Raw genomic sequence first — 14,277 nt, 5'->3', positions numbered from 1 at the left:
CCCGGGGGAGCCCTGACGAAGCCCGGGAGGTCGAGCCGTGCTGCCGCCGCGTCCCAGTACCCTTGGCCCGAGGCCATCAGACGCTGCGGCGCCGCTACCCACCGGCGGACAACGGCGTGGCGACTGAGGGACGGGCGCAGGCGCGGCGATCAGAGGAGGGAAGACGACGCGGCGACTGAGGTACGGGCGCAGGCGCGGCGACCGGAGGAGGGAAGACCGCGGCGACTGAGGTACGGGCACAGGCGCGGCGACCAGAGGAGGGAGGACGACGCGGCGACTGAGGTACGGGCACAGGCGCGGCGACCAGAGGAGGGGAGGACGACGCGGCGACTGAGGGACGGCGTCCGTCGGACCCTGCGCGGGTCTGCCGCGGTGTGTGTACACCGGACGGGTGGGCGGGTACTCCCACCGGCTACCGTCGAGTCGGCTCGGCCAGATTATCTCCAGCGTGATGGCCAGCACTTCACCAGTGACAGCAACCCCAGCAGACAACGGTGGGAGCTAGACTCCGGGTGGCCACAGCGAGCTCTCTCCCTACCGCAACCGGCGCCAGGGCCCTCAGGTCCGACACTCGCATGCGAGCGTTCTGCTGCCATGAATCACAGCGCCGTCGCAATTACCAGCAGCTTAATAAAAGCATTCCTCCAGCGCAGAGACATAATTCGGTTAACATTTTAATTGTCCGTGGCAGTGTACCGGCTTTGTAATTGCAATTCTTGCATTCTTTGCAAATAGAAAGTCACCCGTATAAATAATTCATGTGGCGGTGCATGCAGAGCGTGATAAATGAGATGACCCTTGACCTGAGTTTCGGCGGTCGGCACCGCTGACCGGCCGGCCACGTTCCGACCCGGAGTTATCGCCGCAACCGGCCGTAACTCGGCTGACGGTCCGACCCCCCCGCGGAGGGACGAGCGGATATGACCCCCACGGAGGGGACGAGCGGACAGGAACTCGCGGAGGGACGAGCGGATATGACCCCGCGGAGGGACGAGCGGACAGGACCCTTGCGGAGGGACGAGCGGACAGGACCCGCGCAGAGGGACGAACGGACTGGACCCTGTGGAGGGACTAACTGACAGGACCCGCGGAGGGACGAACGGACAGGACCCACGGGGGAATGGACGGACAGGACCCGCGGATGGGTGAACGGACGGGACCCAGCGGGAGAAGGGTCCCGCCCGTTCGTCCCTGCCCGTGGAGCTTGTATCCATGGGCAGTCAGATCCCGTCGCCCGGGTACCAGCGAATCTTTGTCGGGCCGACCTCGCAAGCTACGTTGTCTTAACCCAGGCATGTTCAGCTTGTCACTAAAGTAAACCTAAAAGGCCGATGCATCTTGCTGAAGTCGTTGTCGCTTGAAGCAGCTTATATTTCTTAGATGTAATCCCCGCTTTAATCCAGCGTGATAAACCGGTTTAAAGATGCGACTGGCGGCGTCCAAATCATCGACATAAAAAACTTCTTTCATTTGACCCCCGCCTATACACAACATCGTTTTGGCACAACATGCCCAGTCTCCCAAACCTACCACGATGTCCTCGCACCTGTCTGGGCCCGCCTTGTGCCGGCTCTAGCGGCACGCCTGCGTTCGCTGTCTACCGTGCCGCGCAAGCTACCGCGAAGCGTGGCTGCCTGCGGCTGCCCGTGCCGGCCGGACCCGCCCCAGTTGGAGGGCGCGCGCCGGCCCCCGGCTCCCCCCACCAGTGTCGCCGCGATTCAAACGGCCGCGCGCCGCACTTGTCTACTTAGACAGATGAGAGATCACCCTTGGTATTGCGCTATAACTCCAATCATCGCGCCGTAATCGTACCTCATCGCGTCGTAATCGTCACAGGGCGACGGAAACCGCGTTAAATTTTTAATATAGCTGTTATTTCGGCGTCGGTATAATGCTGTTAGGGCGGCGGCGGGCAGAAGGGTAAAAATATAATTTTTACAAATTGACATGCTGTCCCGAGGGCGTCCGCGGTCGGCGGGGAGCACGCCGCGTCACTGCGGTAGCAGGACATTCAGCAGCCGCGTCACGTCTTTTTGCCAGCGAACAGCGCGTCAACAACGACTGACAATATGCCACAGAATAGTCGCAGGCGCTGTACAGAAGCGCCGGCCGGGCGGGCGCGAAGAAACACGGCCGCTGTTCTCGTTTGCTTACGTGACGGATGAGCTGCTAGAAAGACAGGCGGGTATCTGTTTGTTTATGCCTGAATTTGCATACGATTTCTGCCAACATCCGACGCATTGAAGGCGGAGACCGCCAAACGTGGTGCGTCGCCGGCGCCACATTAGCACAGTTGCGTGCTGGCCCCGGGCGGCCATAAAAGATTTACTGACACGCTCCAGTTTGAGATCTTAATAAGCGCCCATAGATCAGCGGACCGGCTGTCGTCCATCACGCGTGCGGAGGAGGGTGAGAGTGGGGCATGTATCAGTGACCGCGGTCGACGCCAATTATGATCCATTGCCCGCGTTTTGGACGTCCGACACGCTCATTTGTTTACACGGGCGCCGCCCCCCACGCCGAGCTCCGCCGAGTGAAGCGCCCGCCGCCACCGTCCGGCCGGCCGCCCAGAAAACACAGCCAACCCACAGATGTTTGTGGAGTACTCCAGTGAATAACCAATAAGGTGGAGCGGAGGCATTTGTTGGCCGTAATGGCCTTGCTCGCAGCCGATTCGGAGACGTAAGCGATTCGTCCGACTCGCACGGCCGAAAACAATAGGTGCCGCGCCCTGCTTTTGGAGGCGGACGCGAGCCGCTCCGGAGCGCCGGAGAGAGAGAGAGAGCGCGCGGGAGCGCACCGCTTCGCCGATAATCGTACATCACGTTGAATTCCTGCGTCTCCAAATCAGATAGCGGCGCTCATTTTCCTGCGAGTCCCCTAGGATAGGCATCATCACTATTTTTGTCCCATTGTGTGGGGCGATCGGCATTCGCGATAGACGTGCGCAGGGGCGACTGAGCTGGGCAGCGTCGGGCGGCACCGCTGGCCGGCGTCGGCGCCAGCCCGCGGCCCGGCCGCTTACTCCGGCGATCACGCGAGGACGCGCCGGCGCACTCTACGACAGCCACTCGCGAGAAGCCCGTGCCGCATGCTGGGGACTGCACCAACCGCGGAAATGATGGCGTAATTGTACAACTCACTGGGTCGCACGGGTCAGCACGGCACGGGTCCTCAGCAGCACAGCATACCGTGCTGATTACGACATGATTTATGTGGGCGACAAACAGCTGTTTGCAAAGCCTGGTCTGCACGCGCAGGCCAGCTTTGATGCGCCACAGACAGATGATTCGGGGCCACACCAGTGCAGCGTGAGATACTGAGCTGCTGGTGGCGAGAGGTCACTGGGTGCGTCTCACAGGGAGGTTGTGCCCGTCTATCCGGACAGGCAGACGACACCGTCCCGGAGGAAGGCCACCGAGAGCAGCGTCCGTTTTTGTCCGGCGAGTGGGCCGCAGGTACGCAGAGTGCCGCCTCTGCCCTCACCCGTTGGCCTTTTGTAGTGATGAAGCGGCCGACTGGGGCACAGCCGGGCAGGACAGCCCCCGCCATCGACCCCCGGCGCCGGCCCTTCTTCAATGGTACCCTCCGAGCGCACGTTTTTCTCCGCCGGGCGAGAAAAACCCGGTAAGCCGTGTAAAAACCTCCCCGGCCGGCTAGATAAGAGCAACACGATACACGGGTGCGCTGACTGATGGCGGCCGGCACCTCCCGGCGGCGGCTGGCCACCAGCACCGGTCGGCCACCGACAGCTGCCATGCGCCACCAGCCGTGTCCGCCCACGGACAGCTCCTGGGCTCCGGTCGGGCACCGCGCCACAGCACATACCACGCGGTCGTGTTTAATTGGCCGCTTTGTTTAGCGTTGTTTGCATTTTAGGATGTCCGCTGTTTCGTGTGTTTGCGTACCGGGCCGCTGTATGCGCCGCAGCGGGCACTCCCAGGCGCCGGGGTCTCCCATGTGCTGGGCACTCCCAAGCGCCGAGCACCCCCAGTTGCCGCACGTCCGAGGCGCCGGGTTCCCGAGATGCCGGGCTCTCTCAGGCGCCAGGTGCCCCAGGCGCCGATTGTCCGAGGCGTCGTGTGTCCGAGGCGCCGGGTGTCCCAGGCGTCGTGTGCCCGAGGCGCCGGGTTCCCAAAACGCCAGTCACTCCCCAGCCTCTAGCACTCCCAGGCGCTGGGGTCTCCCATGCGCTGGGCACTCCCAGGCGCCGAGCACTCCCAGGTGCCGTGTGTCCGAGGCGCCGGATTCCTGAGACACCGGGGTCTCTCAGGCGCCAGGTGTCCCAGGCGTCGTGTGTCCGGGGCGCCGGACACTCACAAGCATCGAGTTCCTGAGACGCCGGGTTCTCCCAGGCGCCGGATTCCTGAGACGCCAGGCTCTCTCAGGCGCCAGGTGTACCAGGCGTCGCGTGTCCGAGGCGCTGGGCGTACCAGGCGTCGCGTGTCCGAGGCGCCGGACGCTCATAAGCACCGGGTTCCGAGACGTCAGATATCCCCAGCCGCCAGACACTCCCACGCGCCGGGCACTCCCAGGCGCTGAGCACTCCCGGGTGCTGAGCACTCCCAGGTACCGCGTGTTCGTAACGCCGGGCACTGTCAGGTGGCGGACACTCGCAGGCGCCGAGTACTACCAGGCACCGAGCACTCCCAGGTGCCGTGTGTCCGTAGCATCGGGCACTCCCCGGCGCGGACACTCCCCGACGCAGGACACTCCCCGACGCAGGACACTCGCAGGCGCGGGGTGTCCGCGTGGAACCACCAAAAGTGTTTGCAGTCTTCGGCCAAGGACAGCCGTGCACGCCGGCTGGCCACGGGCGCAATTCACTGCCGTGAACACCCTGCGCATTAACAAACCGTTTATGCATGCATGGCGCACCTTTAACACCAGGCCGGTGATGGGCCGACGCAGGAGGGAGCCGGCGCCCAGAGAACGCCTCCCGCCATGTCTGACAATGCCGCATGGCGGCACGGCATGCAGCGGGTCGGCGCTCTGCCGCGTCCCTGCAGCAGCTGGCAGAGGAGCCGACGGCCGCGCCGCGTCCCTGTTGTACCGACACGAGAGGCTGCGTCCCTGACGTACCGCCGCCAGAGGCCGCGTCCCCGATGTACCGACACCAGAGGCCGCGTCCCCGATGTACAGACACCAGAGGCCGCGTCCCCGATGTACCGACACCAGAGGCTGCGTCCCCCGGTGTACCGACACCAGAGGCTGCGTCCCCTATGTACCGACACCAGAGGCTGCGTCCCCGATGTACCGACACCGGAGGCTGCGTCCCCGATGTACCGACACCAGAGGCTGCGTCCCCTATGTACCGACACCAGAGGCTGCGTCCCCCGATGTACCGACACCAGAGGCTGCGTCCCCGATGTACCAACACCAGAGGCTGCGTCCTCCGATGTACCGACACCAGAAGCCGCGTCCCCGATGTACCGACACCAGAGGCTGCGGCCCCTGATGTACCAACACCACGCGCCGCACGCTATGTCGCGGCCCAGCGACCCGGCCGCGGCGACATCGCTAATATGCACTCTCTCCGCAGCCCGTAGTATGTGAGGTGAGGGAGGGGGGGGGGGGGGGAGGGGGGCAAGTTGCCGGCAAGCTGACTCGACCGCCAGGTATCCGCGGTGCAGCGTAAACAACGGCCAGCCCGCCGCCCGACTCATTCATGCCTGCCTGAGATGTGACGTCACTGGTCGTGCCCGATAATTTAATTGCCCGCAATGATGTGTGTCGCGTCGGCCAGAATACTGATGGTGGCGCCGCGGCGCGCGCGGCACCGGGCCGGCCAATTGGTCCATTTCGGGGGCGGCCCGTGCCGCCCGACGTGACTGGGAATGAGCGGCGGCCGTGCCGAAATCACACGGCGGCGCGCCTCTGAAGCGGGAGGCGCCGGGCCGCCGGGATGACACGGAGAGCCGGGCCGGGCCGGCCGGCCGCGCTCTCCGCCCGCCGACGCGTGTGTGCCGGCAGTGGGCACACCAGTCATGGCCCTCTGCAGGCCTAGGCAAACGAATGAAATAGGTCCGCTTACACGTAAATGATCCAATCACTCTTGGTGTGTTTTCTTTTCATGGAAGTTGAAAGTCATGCGGTAAAACACCTTAGTCAAACAGGGACAAAGGCGTTCAAACATTTGAAAGTCTGGAATTGTTCATGGGCGGTAAAAGTGGTCAAGCGAGATGTATCAGAACCCTAAGAATTTTGTCCATAAACTTGCTCAATGGTCGAATGAGCCAATTCCAAGAAATCATGTTCGAAGCACCATCATAATGCATCCCTAAATCCTGCTGCATTGCGAGAAACTCGCATGACGGCTACCTCAAAGCATTATGTGTAACACTGCAGCTGGAGATGTTATCAATCGGCACTTCTAAGAGCTCCCGCGGCCCGGCTTAATTAATGTTCCATTGGCCTGTCGTCGCCGTGAGTAAGTCGTCCTGAATGGTGGTACTGTCAGCGCACGGCCGCAGTCGCCGCGGCGGTAGACCGGCCCGCCGCGCCCGGAGACTGCAACGCCAGCCGCGGCCAGCACCGGCGTTCCGCCGATACCGTCTGATAACCGGCGCGGCCGCCGCACGGGTTATGTGTTTGAATGGCCCTGGTCACCTGCCACATGCAAATGCCTGCTGACATATGCGGCGCACCGACGCGTTCGTTGGCCGTGCGGCGATGTGTCGGAGATTGTGCCGTGTCCCGGCCACGGCCGGCGGGGCCCGGGGCACGCTGGCCGGCGCGGCAGACGGCCAGCCGCCCTGCTCCTGCGCGACGCCACCAATCACAGCTCCCCGGACGCGCACGTGCTCCGCTCCCCAGCGTAGGCGAAAACAGAGACGTGCCAGCGTGGGCGTGCCTCAGCCGGCGGCCTGCAGCCGGGGCTGAGCGCGTGAGACAGCGTGGCGCAGCGACGGACAACGGCGTATGACTGAGCCTCGGGGTACTTACCCTGACTGCGCCGGCTGCATCATCTCTGGAGACCAGTGTAATCTGCAAACAGAGTGACACTGTGAGGCTGCTGAGCTGTAGGCCGACTGCATGTGCGTCTCTGTGCTCGCATCTGTGCGACAAACATCATCTAACGTCGTGCCGGGCGCGGCACATTCGGTGTGGCGACGGCGGCCGTGTGACAGAACTAGTCTTTGCATTGTGCATTCAGCTTCTGGAGCTCGCGTGTGAACGCTCTATTCAGTTCCGGGAGACTCGCGACTATATGGTACATTCAGTCTAGAAACTACAGCTGTGCTAAGTTCAGTTCAGAGGGCAGGTGTCAGTTTGATAGAATTGGGCAGCCTCAGTTGTAGGGTGAGACGTCAACAGTGAGCTGATGCAGCTTGAGACAGGTCAGGGAACTCCAACTGGAGCTGCGGCCGCCTCCGTCCCTCCACTCCTCTGAGCGGAGCCAAGATAGTGATCCGGCAGTCCCCTGTCCCTCTGCGCCCCTAAGCGGGGCCGGGGCAGCGGTCCGACAGTCCTCTGTCCCCCTGCGCCCCTGAGCGGGGCCGGGCAGCGGTCCGGTAGTCCCCTGTCTCTCTTGCGCCCCTGAGCGGGGCCGGGGCAGCAGTCCGACAGTCTCCCATCCCTCCACGCCCCTGAGCGGGGCCGGGGCAGCGGCGCCCACACAGGCCGTCCGGTCGGCTCAGCAGCCTGCTCCTCAGGTGAGCTCGGCCGCCTATGATCAAGCCGATCGCGCCGCCAGCGATGCCCGCCGCTCATGGCCCGTCAACACGCGCCACAATAACACTAAATCCACGTCCACCTGGGTTTTCGCTATTACAAAAAATGAGCTGAATTAGCATATAATTTCTGGGAGGGTTGGCAACGGCGGCGAGGCCTGCGGCGATTGTTGCAGCGATGACCGCGTGCAGGCCTCCGCCGATAACGGTCCGATCGGCTGCGGGCGGTACACTCGTCCCGGCCGCGCCGCGAGCGGCACCGCGCCGCGCTCGGCGCCGATGTCCCCGAAGTCGTCCGTTGGAGGCTGGGCGCTGCGGCGTGCCCGGGCGGCATCGGGTTGACGACAGGAGAGCAGCCTGGCGTCGGCCGCCACAATGCCGGCCGGGGGGGGGGGGGGGGGGGGGGGGGGGGGGCGTGCCGCCGAGCGCCACGCCCGGTTGGACGCGGTCACGCCGCTGGCCGGACGTGCCGGCAGACCGGCCTCTCTCGGGAGGGCATCTGGCTGCAGCGTGCTTAACGTCCGCGCCGGCCTGAACAGTGGCGTGATGTGCCTGGAGAGCGCTAAACTACTGCATTAGCTGTGCTGCCAATTACGCTCATGAGTTTAGGGCGAGGTGTGGACTGGCTCCACGAAGAAGACATTTTTGCACACATGCCTTCTAGATAAGAGCTGATCGTAATCGCCCTCTCTGGTTAAAATATACCACGCAATTACCGTAATAAACTAAGCCCTGGCCCATCAAGCACGTTCCTGCAGAGATACGTTCTTCCACGCAAGAGCTGTTGGCTACTGGTGCTCCCATTCAGGCCACTTTCACGCAGCGACAGCCTTGGGCGTTGCCGCTCCCTTTCACGTTGCAGTTAATTTTCGCGCCGATTTCTCGGCTAGTTTTACAGTTTTACAGATAGGTTGTGACTTCGGGGTGTCTCCACACCACACGCTACTGTTGAAATGCTCTGAGTTGAAGGATTCCAGGTTTTGACGTGAAGCGTTGTGGACGCCGACAGTCACGAGGAGCGGTGATGTGGACGGCGGTCGCGTGGGGACGGCATTGTGGACGACGGTCGCGAGGTACGGCGTTGTGGACGGCGGTCGCGTGGGCGTTGTGGACGGCGGTCGCGAGGTACGGCATTGTGGACGGTGGCCGCGAGGGACGGTGATGTGGACGGCGGTCGCGAGGTACGGCGTTGTGGACGGTGGCCGCGAGGGACGGTGATGTGGACGGCGGTCGCGAGGGACGGCGTCGTGGACGGCGGTCGCGAGGGGCCGGAAAATGAATGGAAATCCCGGAGCGGCGTCTGATCCATTATACAGTGCGCGGTGCGGCCGGCGTGATTCAAACAATGGTCGGGCCGTCAGCCGCTGTTTGGACTAGGGGCGGACGCGGCCGACGCGGCGAGACCGGCCAGACTCCAGTCTGTTGGGTTACGCCAACGCGGGGCGTCTCCGGCGGACGCTGCCTGCTCTCGGCGCTGGCTGGGGCGGCGGCGCGGGCGGCGGCGGCCCAGCGCCGGTCGGCCCGTCGGCCCGGACCACAACGCGTCCTGTCGGGCCCAGAGACGAGCGGCGGTGGCCGCGCTCTGGCCGCGCTCAAGTGGAACCGAGTGGCTGGTGCTTCTTGCCACTCATGGCCATTGATGGATACACCGAGGTGAGGACAAGGATGAGAGGAGAGAATAGAGGGGCGGGGAGAGAAAAGACAGATGGAGCACCAGTCTGGAGAGATGGAAGAGGTACGTAGAGAGGAGGAGGAGATAAAAATCAGGCAGAGGAAGCGATATAAAAAAGATAACGGACATCAAACCATACGCACAGACTGAAAAACAGGCGGTCGCGCACCTAAGCAGGCGATGAGGATTGCGGCACACAGACTGCATGTGTGATCTGGGCGGTGTGGGCTTGGATGAGTCCTGGTGGGTGCTGGGATTCGCCAGTGGTGTCCTGACCAGAAATCAGACATGCCGCGTCATCTCCGGTGAGCGGGGCAGGCGTACCAGGCAAGTGGCCGAACGTCCGTTTTTGCCGGGCCCCGGCGTCTGGCGACGCCGACTGGGGATCAGCACGAGGCCGTTTTTGGCCCGGCCTCCACGAAGCGCAGGAAGGAAGTACGCTATCAACAGTCATCTGCCGCGACAACTGGCGGCGAAGAAAACATTTAATGAAACATGCTTTATCATAATTTACAGCATGGATGTGCAGATAGTGGAAGGTAATGTGGCCCGGAAAAAAGTGGCCGCCGCGCTCCAGCGAGCAGCCGCGCAAAAAGCTGCGCGACGGCATTCCCGGCGCGGCCGCCGGAGAGGTGGCGCGGGGACACGAGATCGGTGCATCCCGGCGGCTGGGAGGCCCGGCTGCGGCGACACGAGATTGGTGCATCCCGGCGGCTGGGAGGCCTGGTTTCGTCCCTCCCCTTCCCCTTGCCGTTCCTCCGTCTGAGGCTCCGGCTTGGCCGCATGGCCGAGATCATGGTCCGCGAGAACAGCGAGCCGTTGTCATTGTTCCTTGACGACGCACGCAGCCACTGAGGCTATATGGCGCCGTCTGCCTCTCCCCATGACAGGAAGGGCGGGCATCGCAGGAAATCGAACCTGTACCTTTGGTCTTCCAGACGCGCAGCGGTGAACGCAGACGGGTCAACCGCTACGCCGTCGGCACCCCCAGAGAGCGCTGAATTGGCCAGTCTATCTGTCCACTTGAAGCGAGAAATCATTACGGAAGGTAAATGTCACACCCTGAACTGGGCCACCAATCGTCGTTACAAGCAGGTTGATCAGGTAACACCTGCCGGTCAGAATTCCCTTGATCCATTTACCTCCGGTCACGAAAGAGCAATTCCACTGTGCTTCGTCTGATACGAGGAGTGATAAACTGCACCACCGACACCCGGCGCTACTCAATTGTCATCCAACTGCAACGAATTGCCCCTCGTGCTTTGCAGCTGTGCTTTGCAGCTATTAACATGCGTGCAATCCACGAATGAGCCCTTCCCAGAAACGGGCAATTAATTCACGGATAGCCGATAAATTAGCTGGTCGCCGGCACGGCGTGCCGGCGCGCTAATTACCGGGCCCCTGTCACAACACGCCCCAGCACAGCACCAGCACGCGCTCTGGCCGCCCTCTGTCCGCGCCGACACCCGACCACGCCAGCGAATCACCGGGCCAGACGTGATTAGCGTTTGGTGGCGGCGGGGCGGCCTTGCCGGCCGCGCGCCAGCCGTGAATCCCGATTGAGGTTTGGCATTCTGCCGGTGTCACCTGGCAGCGGCCCTCGTCACGCGCCCGCGCGCGCCCGCCGCCGCCAGCACGTCCGCGCCGGCCGCCGCCGGCCGGCCAAGGTGGCGCGCATGCAAATGAGTGATTACGGTGGCGCGCGAGTGAGTGGGGCGTGGCCGCCGCGGCAGACGGCCCTCGTCCATGGATCGGCGCACCCGAGCCAGACGAAAAGGCGCCAGCAGTGCCGATGACCAGTGGGGCGGGACTGGAAGACAGCCGGCGGGGTGCGTGGCGTCCGGGCAGGCCGGTCACGCCCACCTGTTTATGCAGATGATGTTGACACGGCGGGAGACCGGCCAATTCCGGACAGAATCGGTGCTTCTTATGGCCCGAGAGTGATCTCATCAAATGACTGAAACCGTACGTCGCCGACTTATGGTATCGGTCAACTCGCTTACAATCGAATGCTCAACCGTACAAATATGTTGAGTGTCAAACCGAGTACCCTTGTCTGCAAAATCGTACATATGTTCACAAAGCTAGCAGCTTCCGGCCTCGAACGAGCATTGATACGAGGCCTGAGAGCGGACGACAGAAGTCGCATGCGGTGGAGGCTGTGTTCTAGTGAGTGCAGCGCCAGTGAGACGCCCGGCGAGTCGAGGGCGCGCGTCTGTGGAGGGCTGGCCAGCCCGACGCTGCAGCACGCGCTGGCACGGCGGCGCTCCTGCGCGGAGCAGCGCGCTCTGCAGCGTCGGTGAAGAGCCGCCAGTGACGGCCGCCTGGCAGGGGCGGCCGGATCGACAGGTCAGCAGCCTGCAGCCCGGCCGGGGCCACAGCTGGTGCGCCCCGCGGCGGGGCTGCCACCACACCAGGTGAGCCGGCAGCTACTGCCGAACATCGGCGCCCTCCGCCTCATGGCAGGAGCGAGAAGCCAACGCCTCCACCGTCCGGTGGTTCAGATCTAGTGACTTTGCTGCAGGTCTGCACTTCCCGTGGGATGAAGCTTCGCCTATCCATCCAAGACCCGTGGTGCGGTGGGCGGCTGCTCGGCTCGCGCCGTGCTCTGGCACTTCGAACGGCGACCGGACACCGATGGACACCGGACGCCGGCAGCATCACACGGCCGGCTCTCTGGCCGTCAGCGGAGCAGGCCGGCTGACACGGCCGGCGCTCTGACAGCGGAGCACGCCGTCCGTCCCGCCGCCGGCCCCGCTGTAAACGGCGCCGATCAAGAGCTCCGACACGGCTCCTCCCGCCCGTCAATAGAGGGTGTCGATAGAGGGGGCGCGGCAGGGTCGCCTGTAAAAGCCCAGCCTCGACCCGCGATATATCAAAGTCCTCACAGATGTCACCCGCCGCGGCCGGTAGATGCACCTCGGGCGAGGGAATCATGGCACGATAGCTTTTGTTCTTTTGTTCCAAGCCCGATTCGGCCACAAAATGGACTGTGAAAGCATTGTCCACCTCCGCTCGGGGGCTTCTACGAAATCGTAGCCGGCCTCCGGAGAGGCCGCGCGTCCGGTGGTGGCGCCGAGCGGCGGCGACTGGCGCCGGCCGCGACGGTCCTCCCCGGCGCTCACGACAGGGCCGCGAACGATGACATCAGGGGGGGGGGGGGCGCCCCTGATGACATCGGGGGCGCCGGCGACCGGGCCACGAACGCCTGCCTCTCCGATGACATCCGAGCGCAGACGGCACGCCGCCGTCGCCGCGTGATAATGTGAATTTACATGGAGATACGAGGTAATTACGGCCGATAAGGTGGCGGTATCCGGCGACTGCGGCCGCCGCAGCGCCAATGCCATCTGGCCGATCGCGCCTGGCCGCGCCGCGCCCGCCCAGCCCACAGCTAAGTGCACCTCGCAGTCGAATTCCTCAGATGGCAGATAGAGTCGGTGCCGGCTCAAAATGCCACTTATTCGAGCGGCCGTCCTGGAGCGGCGCCGGACGCTGATGCTGCGGCGCCGGTGACGTGGCTCGGCGCTGCGCCGGCGCGTCTGCCGCCTCACATCCGACCGGCCGCTGTCGGCTGACAGCCACCCGCCCCAGCGCCCCGCTGCCCGCCGGCCCACCCGCACCACGTGCTGGTGGTGGACATGGGCACAGATCCATCGCAGGCAGACAGTGTTAACACGACGCCACGCCATATATTGCGTCGCGTACACATCGTCGTTATCGTATCTCCATCGTACATGAATATTTGTCACTTTCCAGCTGTCGTCTCGCCCAGCGTATGCGACCAGCTCCGGCTCCTGCGCGGTCGCGACTTGTGACACTTGTTGCCATCGCCAGCTTCCAATCGGTCTTCTTGTTACTATGTCCAGTCTCAAGCGAGACATCACATCCTACTCAGTCAATCAGTCATATCCTCTCATATCCATAACATACTCAGTCAATGAGTTTCCGCGTTGCTGCCTTCTGCTGCCCGATGCTGCTGCGGACTGTCTTCTGGAGGTAATACCGTTTGTCGGTCGACAGTGCAGTTTCGGCCGTGTTCAGGAGTCGGCGTTTTATGCTGGCCGGTGACTTCACTGAGGGCTGCGTTCTAGAGCCAGTGTTCTACTGGCGCCGACGCAAACTGTGTTCTGGAGTCGGTGTTCTGTGCTGCTCGGTGGCGCCGCTGCATGCTGCCTTCTGCGCTCGTTGGGTCGGCACCGAGCGACGCTGCCCGCCCACTTGGACAACACTCCAGCCGTCCTCATGCAAATGCGCCGATCCACCGATCTGCAGACTCACTGTCCTTTATTGCTCTGGCTGCCCCTCCCAGCCCGCCTTCCCCAGCTCCCGCGGCCCCAGAAGAAGCGTAATTGGTTGATCACCCATTGTGGGCGAGTGCGAGGCGCGTAAAAAGCTGCGGCCGAGTGCCGAGCGGCGGCGGCGGCGGCGGCGGCGGCGGCGGTGGAGGCGGCGGCGGCAGCGGCGGAGGCTGCGCCCTATCGAGCCATCGTCCTCCGGCGGCGGGACAAGCGCAAACCGGCCCTAATCCGCCGCCGGCACCGGCGCTACCCGAACGGCCCCGAGCCGCTCCTTCGAGCGGCGCGCTTCCGTACAGCACGAAAACGAGAGCAGGGGGCCAGCAGCGAAACGGAGTGCATGGGCAGCGCATCAGGAGAAGACATCCTTGCCTGAGACCGGTTCACACCGACATGGCCGATGCGCTGCCCGAGAGCTTGCATAGCGGTCGGCGGCAGTGAGCGCGGTTTGAGGCCGGGGGAGGGGGCGGGCGCCATCACACCCGGGTCACACGGTCAGGGTACAGTTCTGCTGATCAGAGGTCAGCCATCAGGGACCCCGCGGTCGGCGGTCGAAGGTGCCGGCCGCCTACGGTCGGATGGCTCTCTGGCGGAGACGTTTCCGGATGGAAACCAGAAGGCATCAGGCAGATCC

General features: G+C 63.7%; 1 protein-coding gene across 1 annotated transcript in view; it reads right to left on the bottom strand.

The window, feature by feature from the left end:
• Positions 1-3,376: 3,376 nt before the first annotated feature.
• Positions 3,377-14,277, bottom strand: part of LOC119094295 (uncharacterized) — a 52,341-nt gene continuing 41,440 nt past the window's right edge. The window contains exons 4-5 of the mRNA XM_037217368.1: positions 6,946-6,987; positions 3,377-3,518 (exon numbers count right to left, since the gene is read on the bottom strand). Coding sequence (XP_037073263.1) covers positions 3,377-3,518; positions 6,946-6,987 — 184 coding nt within the window. The remainder of the gene's footprint in view (positions 3,519-6,945; positions 6,988-14,277) is intronic.

Source organism: Pollicipes pollicipes, unplaced genomic scaffold, assembly GCF_011947565.3.
Source record: "Pollicipes pollicipes isolate AB1234 unplaced genomic scaffold, Ppol_2.1 Scaffold_4002;HRSCAF=4701_pilon_pilon_pilon, whole genome shotgun sequence".
Taxonomy (NCBI): Eukaryota; Metazoa; Arthropoda; class Thecostraca; order Pollicipedomorpha; family Pollicipedidae; genus Pollicipes; species Pollicipes pollicipes.
This window is presented reverse-complemented; position numbering and strand designations above follow the sequence as displayed.